The sequence below is a fragment of the Crocodylus siamensis genome, chromosome 4, assembly GCF_052110815.1.
Source record: "Crocodylus siamensis isolate JL-2025a chromosome 4, ASM5211081v1, whole genome shotgun sequence".
Taxonomy (NCBI): Eukaryota; Metazoa; Chordata; order Crocodylia; family Crocodylidae; genus Crocodylus; species Crocodylus siamensis.
The window spans coordinates 159,070,205-159,082,716 of record NC_143398.1 but is presented as its reverse complement, the minus strand read 5'-3'; the positions used below and the strand labels follow the sequence as shown (position 1 = coordinate 159,082,716).

General features: G+C 51.2%; 1 protein-coding gene across 1 annotated transcript; it reads right to left on the bottom strand.

The window, feature by feature from the left end:
• Positions 1-7,007: 7,007 nt before the first annotated feature.
• Positions 7,008-11,909, bottom strand: NEUROD2 (neuronal differentiation 2). Its single transcript, XM_090041203.1, has 2 exons — positions 11,687-11,909; positions 7,008-9,688 (listed from the first exon to the last, which is right to left on the bottom strand). Exon 2 carries the CDS (start codon positions 9,681-9,683, stop codon positions 8,616-8,618), a length of 1,068 nt encoding a protein of 355 aa, XP_089897329.1. The 5' UTR covers positions 9,684-9,688; positions 11,687-11,909; the 3' UTR covers positions 7,008-8,615.
• Between the last annotated feature and the right edge of the window lie 603 nt (positions 11,910-12,512).

Sequence of the window (12,512 nt, the reverse complement as noted above, 5' to 3'; positions counted from 1 at the left end):
AAGGGGCAAGAAAACCAATCTACACCCCCCCACCCCGGACCGCCACCCTCCAGCCTGGAATCCGGGCGAGACTGAAACCCACCGAAGGGGCTTTTTATTTCCTTTTCTTTTTCATTTAAAAACGCCTGGAACCGAATCCAGCCCGACTCCTCTGATGGATTTTTTTTTTTAATTAAAGTTTTTCACCTTAAAAAAAAATTCCATCCTCCCTCCCTGCATTTCTAAGGCCGGATCTTACATTTTGATGAATTTGGAGACTCTCTGGGTACGTGATCGTAAAGAACAATAATTTACAGCGATCTGAGCAGGGGACCTGGGAGACTGTCTCCTTCTTCCAGGGATCGGTCCCTTCTTTCTACAGCACTGTAGCGAGATCTCCGAAACGTCTAAAGCTATCATCTTAGAAATACACGCACACACAGGTATATATAGATATATACACACACATATATATAGATATAGACATACAGACACACACACGTATACATTACACACACTGAACTCCAATGACACCTCACCCAGGACTCTCTGCACCAGACAATTAAAAAAAAGTCCTCCCTTACTAGGAAAATTCTAGGGGTATTAATTTTTTTTGTTCAGTGCAAAGCTACCAGGTCCTGTATCATCATTTTTTTATGGTATCTGCGATTTTGGCAGAAATCTGTCTTTAATTTAGCTGTCCATATAAAAATCCACACTGTATAATAATGAACAGATGCCATGAAATTTAAACTGAAGCAATGACTCCTCCCACCCTCCCCCTCTTTGGCTGGCACTAGCCAGTGGCACAGGGTGGCAGGAGGTTGGCATTCAGGAGTGTTTACATTCGCTTCTTTTTTGTCATGGAAGGGGGGAGGGAAGGGGGGAGGGGGCGATTTACTGTTCTCGTTGGCTGGCGCCGCTTTTTTAGACAAGAATTAGGGGTACGGTGAGGGGATAACTTTAAAAAATGATCTAGTCCAGAGGGGACCAGCTGGTATTTCTTACCCCTGGTGATTACTTGGCAAGGAGTTGAGATTGTGCTTCTCCAATAACGGGGTGAAAATAGTCACTGCGAGGAGGGGAGGGAGGTGATTTTTTGGGGGGGGGATACATCTCCCATTAAACATAACAACAGGGCTAACTCGGGACTGGGTTTTTTTTTGCGGGGGGGGAGCGCTTCCATTTCTTTCCTAGTTTGGAAAGCCTCGGTGCCAAAGCAGATGAACCCAGACTGTCTGCCTGTCTGTCTGCTCTCATCAATCTCTCTCCATCACACACCTCTCTAGATCTCTCTCCCTAGCCCACTCTTCTCTCCCCATTTTTCCCTCCAGGGCTCTCTGTGTGCCCTGGGTGGGTTTTTGCCCCACGCACTCGCACCCTGAGAATTTAGTCGGTTGCCACCAGCTTAACCCCAGTTTCCAATCAGAGCAAGGTGACACTTTTAAGCGCTTCTTGTCCTTTCTGGCAGCCAGCAGAGGAGGGAACAATAACAGCTCTGTAGAGAGCGTTTGAAATAAGCTTCCCTGGCCAGCGGATGCCCGCGGAGCTGGCTCGGGGGAGCGTCAAAAGTCTCTAATTTTAAGAAAGGAGAGAGAAGTCGCTCTCTCCCAGGGCTGGGAGGCGGGGAGCAGCGCCGGGGAGGGAAATGACCTCTAAATAGCCGCGCCTGCAGCCAGGCCCCCGCCCCTGCCCATCCCCGGTGCTGCCCCAGGGGCTCCAGGCTCGGCCTCCTCGCTCCCGGGCCATTCCTCAGGTCCGGAGAGGGGCCTCGCCGCGCAGCAAGTGCCACGGCGCGCCCGCGCTCAGCCTCTGCTGCCCATGATCCTGGGGGCCTTTCCCTTTAAAACTGCTCTATAATGAACAGATGTCCTCGAATCAGTGTAGCTGGCTAACCTCTTCCCTGCAGTGCCCCTTGCCTGGCAGTTGGCACGGGCTAGCGCCTGGCATTATAATCCCGAAAGAGAGAGGCTCTTTCTCTCTCTCTTTTTTTTTTACCACTGCGGAATCAATGCTCCTGCTCGGGCTGATGGGGGATCCGGGGTATTCCAGCCAGCTCGCTTCACCCCTTAAATAATGGGATCTGGGAGGGTTTTTCCCTGAGATCGTTTAATATATGTGTGTGTGTATGTGTATAAGTATATATGTATGTCTGTATGTATATGTGTGTATATGTATTTATATACACACACGTATACGTATATGCGTCTGTATATATATATGTATATGTCTATGCATATATTTATATACACACACACGCCCACGTGCGTGTATATATATATGTGTGTGTGTATGCATATGTGTGTATGTATTTATATACACACATATATATACATATATATACATGCGTGTGTATATATATAAATATCTGTATATATATATATATATACATATGTATGTACGTGTGTATACACACCCATGTTTACATATATGTATGTGAGTGTACACACACACATATACACATGTATACATACGTATAAAAGGGGGGGGGAGCCTGAAACACCTTTGCAGCCTCCTCTTTTGCCTGTAACTTGGGGGGAGGCGATCTGAGTTGATCGTGGCTTTCAAGGGAAGCTGCCAAGCCCGCGATCCCGCTAGCCCGGCCCTCTGCAAAGGAGCTCTGGGAGCGAGCAAAACTTTGGGGTTGCAGGCGCCGGCTCAGGCTGTTGCTCGGGAGAATTTTGTTAATCCGGAGCTGCCGTTATCCCCCAAACTCTGTATCTAGTTGCTTTGGTTTTTATTTTCCTCTCTCCAGCACCCCCGCCAGCACCTCTGACATCCAGCCTTTTGCGGGGACTGCCCCTGTAGACTGCGAAGGAGGCATCGCGGCGGGGCGAGCAGAAACCCGCGCTCCCCGGCGATCGTTCAGCCGAACTGAACTCGCCGAGTGAGCCCGCGGCTCTGGTCAAGCTGAGGGCGGGCACAGCCGAGGGGCAGGGTCTCTGATCCCATTTCAGCTCCTGAAGGATTCCAGGGGGATCCGGTTTCGCACGAGGCTGCAGATGCGCTTCGGCCGGCTGAGATCGCCCTGCCCGGCTCCGTGCTGGAGACAGGGAACAGCCTGGATTTTTCGGAGGAAAGTCTTAGCAAAGCAAATAGCAGCAAACCAACCCAAACCCCGACTTTTCCTTTCTGGAAAACAGCAAATATATAGGTATAGGTATATATGTGTATATATGCGTGTGTATTATATATATGTATGTGTGTATGCACACACACCTCACTACACACACACACACACACATATATACATGTATATATGTTCATGCACACATATATGCATATATAATGGGAGAAAAGTCTTTGCCCTTCGGGACAAGGAAGGGGAAATAAAAGCCTAAGCCTGGGAGCTCCGCTGTGTGGCGGGTGCCGCGAAGGATAAGCTGCGGGATCTGGAAGGGAATTCCGGGTTAAAACCCACGTTACATGTGTCTGCCACCTGGCTCCTCAGGACCGATCCAGCTTGGCTTTGCTGGGGGGGAAGCGAAATCCCCCCCCCTTCCACCCCCTCGTTTCTTCCCCGAGCCCCTGAAATGAGCTCCTCTTCCGGGAAAAGTTCCCAACTTCAGAGCCATCCTTTCCCTCCGGATCTCGAAGCCAAAAGTCGGCAGGAAAGCGAGGGGCCTTTGCTGCGGTGGAGCAAGGTTAATTTATTCCTGGTGGTGAACGGGTTAATGGAGGCAGGGGCCGGGGCAGGAAGGGTTGCTGGGCCCCTAGTGCCGGAGCCGGACTTGGCCTTGGGCGGTGGGAGGGAGGCTTGGTTCTCCTTTTAGCCACGTTGATCTCTCTGTTTGGCAAGTGACTTAAAGCGGGTTTGGACGCAGCCTCCCTCTAAAACCGGGATATTTTGAACTCGGGTTAAAATCTTTCTGGCCCCTGGATCGCCTGCGAAATGCCTGGGTCTAGTAGACTTCAGAGCTTCCCCCCCTCCCGGATCCTTACAAAGCAGGGCTCTAAAGGCGCCTCTGTAGGAAGCGATGGAGGGCGGTTCTGGTTCTCCAGCATCTCCTGCCAACAAGGAACAACACAGAAGTGGAAACTGCGGAAGCGTCTTTCCCTGGGCAGGCTGCACCCAGCCCGGCTCTCCCTGGGGGTTGCCAGTTGGTGACCTCCACTTCCACCCCCCTGACCTCTTCCCCTTTACTCAGCCATTTTTCTCCCTCCTTTCTGTGCAGCTCCGGCTTCTCCGTCCCCTGCACCTGCACGCACACCAGTACCCTTCCTGCCCATGCCGGCGCCTCGAGATCACCCAGCCCGGGACTCTCTGCGAGCCCCCCGACCTGAGCCATCTCGGCCCGAGCTGTGGGACTAGATGCAGCCTGCAGACGCACAGCCCCGGCGCTGCCCCTCATAGGGGCTCTGCGTTGTCCTGCACAGGGCAGAGCGTGAGATCGTGTGGGATCCGGGCTGGGGAGCGCCCCGGGGAGAGGACGGGGATGTCCGCTACCGTGTTGGAGCTGCAGCGGCGGGGGTGTGAGGATCATGCTGGCAGCGAGTGGGCAGTGCCTGCTGGCTTCGAGGCCCTAAGGAAGGCCCGTGGCAGGGGAGGCAGTGTGTGTGTGTCCATACAGCCCCCTCCCCAGTTAAGCCCCCCTGCAAAGGGCGTGTTCCGGCCTTGCCTTTCCCAGCCCGAACCCAAGGCTGGCCAGGCGGGCCGAGGCTGCACGGGTTCCCTGGTGCGGGGCAGCGCGGACAGACGGCGCCTGGCTGAGGTTGTACCCGCGCAGCGCCTGAGCCCTGCTGCGATCCTGCCCGGCGCCGGAGCCCCCCACGCTGGGTGACAGCCAAGAACCCGGGCAGCCTCTCCCGGCTGCACCTAAGCCTCCAGTAACCCGCGGGTGTTCCTGTGCCCAGCAGCTCCGCGCCGTGTACTAGGCTGGTCCCTTGATCTGTCTCCCTCCCCCCGCCCAAGCACTTGGTCATCTCCCTTGGGCCAAGCTCCGGGAAGAGCTGCTGGGCCCAAGCCCAATGCGCCCGTGCCTCTGAGCCCTGGGAGAGGCCTGAGGCACCTTGAGGGGCGGCTCTCTTGGGCATGGGGCTTTGCTCAGGTCAACCTGGCTCCCGCGGGAGTCTTCTGCCCTCTGCCAACCCAGCCTGAGACATTTTTGGGGGAGGGAAGGGCAGGACATCCGGGGATCAGCTGGGCCTGGAGGCTACTGGCTCCAAGCCTTGCTCGTCCTGAGCCCTCCTTGAGCCTTGGTTGCCCTCCCCCCCCTTCCCTTCTGTGCTCCCGAGAGATCCGGGCTTCCCACGCCGAGCAGACGGCGGGAGGGACGGACGATCCCAGGTGGAGCCGGGATGCCCAGCCGCTGGGAGCTGGCGGAAGGGCGAGGAGGAGGCGACTCTGCCCCCCGCTCCAAGCGCGGCCTCCCCGCGCCGGGCTCCTGCTCGTCGTTCAGCACCACGGGCCCTGGACAGCTCCCGGCTCCGGCCAAGCTGCCGGGGGGCTCCCCTGTGGAGGCAGGGGAGAAGGGGGGGAGGGGCATCGCTTGGTTCCTGCGGGCTCTGTCTGCCTCCAGCGCCTGGCTGGATCAGAGCCTGGCGGCTTGTGGACCAAGTTCCCAGGATCCCCTTAGCTTGCGTGGATGCATTGGAGGTGAGGCTCTTACGCGGATGGAAGGTGAGAGATTGTGCATCAGGGCTGCTTTTTGATTTGAAATAATGCTACTCATCATCATCATAGTTCTATTTAAACTCTCTGCTTCTGTTCAGCTGGAACCCCCGAGCTCCTCACTTTACCACACAGCTAGATCCATCCCTATTTAAGCGGGGCGAGCCCGGTCCGGATTGAATCTCGTGCTGGCAGAGATTTTGCTTCTGACCTGAGCTGAAGTGCAGCGGGAGAGAAGGAAGGGGAGGAGGGGTGGAAAAAAAGAAGATCCTGTTGCAGAGGTTCCAAGGAGATGCCATCTACACAGGACAAGAAAACTGCATTACGCTTTGTCCAATCTAATGCTGCTCTTCCCCAAGTCTCCCTCCGTATATTTAAGCATGTTGTCAAGCTCCAAGATGCCTTGAAGACATGTGAGGCTGCCTGGAGTGGAGCCCTCGTGAAGTTTCCAATTGCCCCACTCCTTCCAAAAAAAGTGCTGGGAGAGTTCTCTCTGGCTGAAAGAATGGGGTCTCGTGGAGATATATTTAGCAGGAGCACTGCAAGTAAACTAGCAAACATGACAGAGTCAACATTTAATATTTATTAATTGTCGTCTTAGGACGCTTGTTAATTACACTTTTGAATCAAATCACAACTGACTGCTGCTCTTAGCGCGTCAAATGAGTATCCTGGTGCATTTCACATCAGATTTCAGTTCTGGTGGAAATTTCCACTTGGAGGAATACTTAAAATATCCAACTGAATGCGAGTTTAGGGGGGTTATTTTGGAGGGGGAATGGAGATGTTACTCTCTCTCTTTTTTTTAAATATACCGATGCATGCAGTGTGTTTATTAGTTAGTTATTTACTTCAAAGACGATCTGTCTCGATTGTAAGCCCCCCCGCCCTCCCCCACACTTTGCTAATTTCTGATAAGTTTCTTAGCATGTCTGTTTTGTTTTCTATCGCCAGCACTTCCTGGATTTCACTCTTGAAAAATAGCGTCAGAGACATTTAAGGGAAAACAAAAATGAGATGCCAGGGTTAAGGTTTTCAAATCTATTTTTTTCTTTTTCTTTTTCTTTTCTTTTTTTCTTTTCTTTTCATTTTTGATGCAGTCTAAAATGCACGTTGACTTGGGGTGGAGGTGAAACCAAGAAACTTTGTGCAAATCATCACAGCAAAAACAACTCTGATTTAAAAAAAAATTACATCCGTGTAAGAAACTGTCTTTTTTTTTTAACTTTTGCATATCATTTGACATAAATATTTATTAATTTTAATTAAATTGAACAGAAACACAAAAAGCACTTCTGGTGTCTGATAGACATTTTCACCTTTGCTACAGTTGTTTTATTAATTTTTTTGTAAAACTTTTTCTTTTTTTAAAACATTTATCAGAAATTCTTTTCCTCCCTTTATTTAAAAATGCTGGTATGTTTAAAGGTGATGTAGGCAGGTTTAAAAATATTTTTTTTTTACAATGTCTCCTGATTTAAATAATGCATTAAAATTGGAATAAATAACAAGGAAACAAATTCGAACAATGCACAAAAAATATACCAGGATATAGCAGTTTGGGACTGAATGTCATATTTTTATACGGGTGTATTCATTACACAAATGTTTTCCCCTTCTTCCCCCAAAATGCATTACATAAAGAAATAACTTAAAGAGTACTCATTATAGGAAAAATAGCCAACTAAAATATATAGCATATTAAGTGCTCTCTTCACACCACCTTTATAATTTGCATATTTGCATTTTTTTTCGCTCCTACCCATGCATAACAAAACATTTTTGCCATTTCATAAAAATCTTTTTTTTCCTTTTTTAAAGTTTTTAAAACAGGTAAAAAACAGTATGACACACAATTTGGAAAATAAGTTACTCGTGGTTACAAGGGTGTCCAAAAAGCTGAAGTCACTGATTGTTAATAACGAAAGGAACCTCGCCATTCAGTTCCCTTCAAATCAAAAAGTGCACCTTTTTTTTTTCCAACAAGTCGCTTGGTCCATCGGGATTCTTTTAATGGTTTCCTTTTCTAGTTCAGTACCTACTTGCATAGATATATATATAGATATATATTAATCTTCTGTTTGCCTCTTTATTGCTTCTAAGAGTTCTTACTGCATTGAAAGGCTGATTTGAAGTTGCAAACATTTTTTTTTTAATTACACTTCCATGGGATATTTTTTCCCCCTTAGTCTTATTTTATTTTATTTAATCGTTGGAAAGAATAGAGAACGCCCCCTTCTGAGCTGCCCCTTTCTAAAGGCATTTTGAATTTGGAGAGAAAGAGCGAGAGAGAGAGAGAGAGAAAGAGTGAGAGAGAGAGAGAAACACAAGGAATAAAAATGATCTGGCATTGTTAGGAATTTACTTTGATGTGTGGCCAAAAGAGACCCTTCAGTCGAAGAGCAAGTTTGCTTCCTTTCTCCCATAGATATATATAGCTGTAGACTGGTTTACTGTAAACCTTTCACCCTGTCTGGGGGGGAGGAAAGGTTGGGGGGAATCAAAATCAATTGGGCTTGATAATTCTCCAATTTTTTCGCCCTAAAACTTTCTTTCCACGTGGCCCCAATAAACGATATTTCAATCCACTGGAAACCTGAAGGCTAGCTTTTTTTTTTCTTTTTTTTTAATAATCATCATCATCATCATAAAAATACATTATATATATATATATATTGCACCAAAGTAATTTTTGTTTTGTTTTTCTTCCATGTATACACTGTTCTGTTCTGATCCTCTCCGGGGGTTGACAAATTAATGGGGTGACAAGTTCACAGATAGACTTAGCACGGTCTAGATTGGGGGGTTGTGCGTGCGTGCGTGCGTGCGTGCGTGTGTGTGTTACAGGGAGACACCTAACATCGTACTTCCACAGTTCTGGGAGTGGGGGAGAAGAAGAAGAAGAAGAAGAAGAAGGAACATTTAAAACCTAGAACAGAATGGGAGTGGGCTGGGGGTGGGGGGTACTATGTGCAGTGGAAGAGGGGAGGGGAAGGGGATTTCAGAGCCCACGGTGGCGGGGGTGTTAATTATGGAAAAACGCGTTGAGCTCCTCGTACATGGGGCCTCGCTCGTGGTGGAGATGCATATCGTAAGGCAAGATGTTCTCGGAGTGGACTCCACCGCGCATCCCCGAGGAGCCAAAGACCAAGTTGTGGCCGGAAGGGCGGGAGCTGGGGAGGGCCGAGTAGTGCATAGAGTAGTGGTAATTTTTCTCGTGATCCGGGGAAGAGTCTTGCTTGAGGGAAAAATTGCCATTAATGCACAGTGGAGGGCTCAGGGGGCCGTCGTACTCAGAGCTGTTGTAGTCTGGAGACGCGTTCCCGTACAGGGTCTCATAGGTGGCGCAGTACGCGTGTGTCCTCAGGGCATGGGAGCTGGCCATGGTGCTGGACTGACACTGCGCGCCGGACAGCCGCGAGCACTGGTAGGTGTAAGGGTGCATGGCAAAGGAAGAGTTGGGCCCGTGATACCTCCCGGCCTCCTGGCCCTGCTCCGTGAGAAAATTCCGCGAGTTGAGCTGGAGGCAGCCGGCCACCAAGTTGGTGGTGGGTTGGGACAAGCCTTTGCACAAAGTCTGCACGTAGGAGACCAGGTCTGGCCGCTTGCCCGAGCGCAGGATCTCGGAGAGAGCCCAGATGTAGTTCTTAGCCAGCCGGAGCGTCTCGATTTTGGACAGTTTCTGAGTCTTGGAGTAGCAGGGCACGACCTTGCGCAGGTTGTCCAGCGCCGCGTTCAGGTCGTGCATGCGGTTGCGCTCCCGCGCGTTGGCTTTCTGGCGTCGCAGTTTGGAGCGCTCCAGCCTGGCCTTGGTCATCTTGCGCTTTTTAGGCCCGCGTTTCTTGGGCCGATCGCCTTCGGCCTCCTCCAGGCCTTCCTCTTCCTCTTCCTCCTCCTCCTCGTCGCCTCCTATGTCGCCTTCCTCTTTGTTTTCGCCCAGGGACCCCTCCGTCTGCTCCTCCTGGAGGGGGCAGCTTTTACCTTTGCGCTCCTCTTTCTCGGGCCTCTCATCGTCTTCGCAGTCGTCGGCCCAACTGGAGAATTTCTGCACCTCGGGGATCAAGCTGGGCTCGCTGAACAGTCTCGTCAACATGATGGCTGGAGAGGGGGAGTGGGGGTGGGGGAGGGGAGGGAAGCAAAAGGCAGAGGTATGATCCCCCTTTTCTCTCTCTCTCTTTCTCTCTCTCTTTATTTATTTATTTTTTTGGCCCACCCTCCGCACTCCCCCCCTCCCCGCCCCTGGTCCTGGCTACAGGCAGCTCCATCGCCCTCCTCAGTTTCCAGGAGCCTGGGACGTGCCGGTCCGGTACCCGCACCCGCACCCGCTTGCTCCTTCTTGCTCGGCGCGATCAAATCATGAGGAAATTAAATTTGGGGAGGGAGGAGGGAAAAAAAGACAGACATTGTCACAGGTGGGCCGGGGTGGGGGGAAGCCTGCGGTGATCGCCGTCCGGGCGGATCTGTCAGCCCGAGGCCCCGATCCCAACCTACCCTGGCTCCCCCGCCCGGCACCTTCGCCAAAACCAGCGGTCGGGTCCTTTCCTTTTTGAATATGAGAGGCGCCCCCGCCCCAGCCCCTGGGCGCTTTGTGCGGGGAGGAAGCGGGGGGAGGGGGTGGCAGAGGGCACAACGCGGGGCAGAATGGGAAAGAGATTGTTTTTTCCTCGTAAAACCAATCGAGTCGTTTAAAAGTGTGATTAAAATTAATTGGCTTTCCCATCGCCTCCTGACGCGGCCGGCGCCGCCGCGCCTGGCAGCACGGGCAGGTCGGGGAGCATTGGTTACCGGCTCCCTACATCTTTCCGCGGGTCTGGGTTTTTTTTGTTTTTTTGGTGGGGGGAGAGGGCGATGGTGGAGCGGGGTTTCCTCCCCTCGTGTCCGAACCACGGGGGTGTCAGTTTCGACACTCGGTGCCTGGGCAGTTTCATCCCTCGCCTTCAGGCGCCGGGGGAGACTTCCCCGCGCCGCCTGCGCCTCTCCCCCGCTCTCAGTTTCGGAGCCTTTCTCTCGCGGCCCAAGCCATGCAAAAAGGCGCTTTCAGCTCTTCAACTTTTCCTTCCGGGAGGCTAAAACCAGACCCGATTTCCCTCCCTTCCCACCCCCAGCCCCTTCCCGCACCTTGAAACAGGCGATCAGCTCTGGAGCAGAAGGAGTAACTTTGCCGTCTTCCTCCCAGAGCATGAGGATCGGCCCCAGCTGCTCCCCGGGCTGGCATTTCCTGACCTTCCTTTTTTCCTCACACCCCACATATTCCCCCTCTCTAGCTGTTATGCAGCGAGACGTAATTCACACTCCAGCTGCGGTTTAAGATCAAGCCCCCTCCAAGGCTGGCACTAAAAATAAAATCAATACAAATACATCCGCTTCCCCGGGTTTTTTCCCCCCATCCCTCTAAAAAAACCACAAATGGATTAAAAATATCCAACCCCCCCACCCTGGATCGCGGCCATACCAGGTACAGGAACGTGCTTCTTAAAACTACTGACTTTGCATCCTGGTCAGATTTACCTCCGGCTACAACGAGCAGAGACATCTCGGCGTATTTTTGCAAGATAATCTCCCTGCGAGAATCTTTAACTGGAGCGCGGCGACTGAATAGCGGGGTCTCCTGTCAATTTCCTTAGCTCTGTCTTTGTGTGTGTGTGTGTGTGTGTGTGTAAGTGTGTGTGTGAGTGTGTGCGTGTGTGTGTACGCGCGCGATTAAAAAAAAAACCCGCAAAAATTAAAGCTCGAGTCTTCTGATTTTTAAGCTGTGTCCCCCCATTTTTTCCTTAAAAAAAAAAATCTTAGGCTCATCTTTGTTTCACCCTAAATGTGTAAATAAATAGATCTATTCTCCCACCCCCTCCCTTACTGGGATCACAGCTGGAAGAGAGTTTATTCGCTATATTTTAAATTTAAGAGCTATTATCCTCGATGGGGAAGATTTAGGTAGCTTCGGCCCCCGGAAAAAAGAAAAAAGAAAAAAGCCGAACTCAAAAAAAATACGCCCGTTGTGGAGGAGAGAGGGGGGGAAAAATCAACATGGAAGTTGCTTTTTATCCATTCAAGTTTCTATTGCCCCCCCCACCCCCCTGCACTTCTTACATAACTTACCTTCAAAGCTAACTGGAGGAATTCTTATTTCATTGTTCGCAGCATCTTCTGGGAGTAAGGCAATGCTCCTTAAGGTGCTACAGCCTCCTTCAGTGTGCTATCCAAAAGGAGGAGAGTGTGGCATCTCCAAGCAAAGGGGTACCAGCTCTGATGCCAATGCCATATGGTTGGCACGTCATCCGCAGGAGCTATCACATGAGAGCCAGTGATTGACATGCGCCTGCATTCAGGGAGATTTGTCTCTCAGGGGAAGGAGGACTCGCCATCTGTCACTCTGTACTCAAAAAAAATAAAAATAAAAAAAATAAAAACCCACAAAAAAAACCCCTCAACTCCAAATCTACAGATCTGCCTATTCGCTGCAAAATGAGACTCCTGACAAGATGAACAAGATAGCTGCGCTCAGGCTGAACAATGGAACACAGGGATCGGGGGCAAGTCGGGCTGGGAGAGAGACAGACAGCGGAGCACTACCCCGGAATGTGTGTGCATGCGGAGGGGGGCAGGAGTGTGGCTGCACTGGGGGGGGAGTGGGGAGTCACAGAGGGACCCTGATCTGGCTCAGGCATCTGTGCTCACTCTGCAAAAATAATAAGCAGAGCTCCCAGCCCTCACCCACCAGCAGAAAATAGAATGGTGGGGGGGAATGGCTCCATCGTGGGGCAGCGGGGGAGGGTCCTGCTCTCGTGTCACACCTAGGCAGTCCAAGCCAAAGCCAGGTGCTAGGCAAGGTGCAAGGTGGGGGCTCTCCCTTCTGCTGTAGCCACAGAAGCTAAAACCGGCTGGTGGGTGGGGAGGGGTAAAATCAAGGAGTGTCCCCCACCAG

Bases quoted from the DNA above. Each gene is read 5' to 3' on its own strand.
- NEUROD2 (XM_090041203.1), bottom strand. From the start codon at position 9,683: ATGTTGACGAGACTGTTCAGCGAGCCCAGCTTGATCCCCGAGGTGCAG.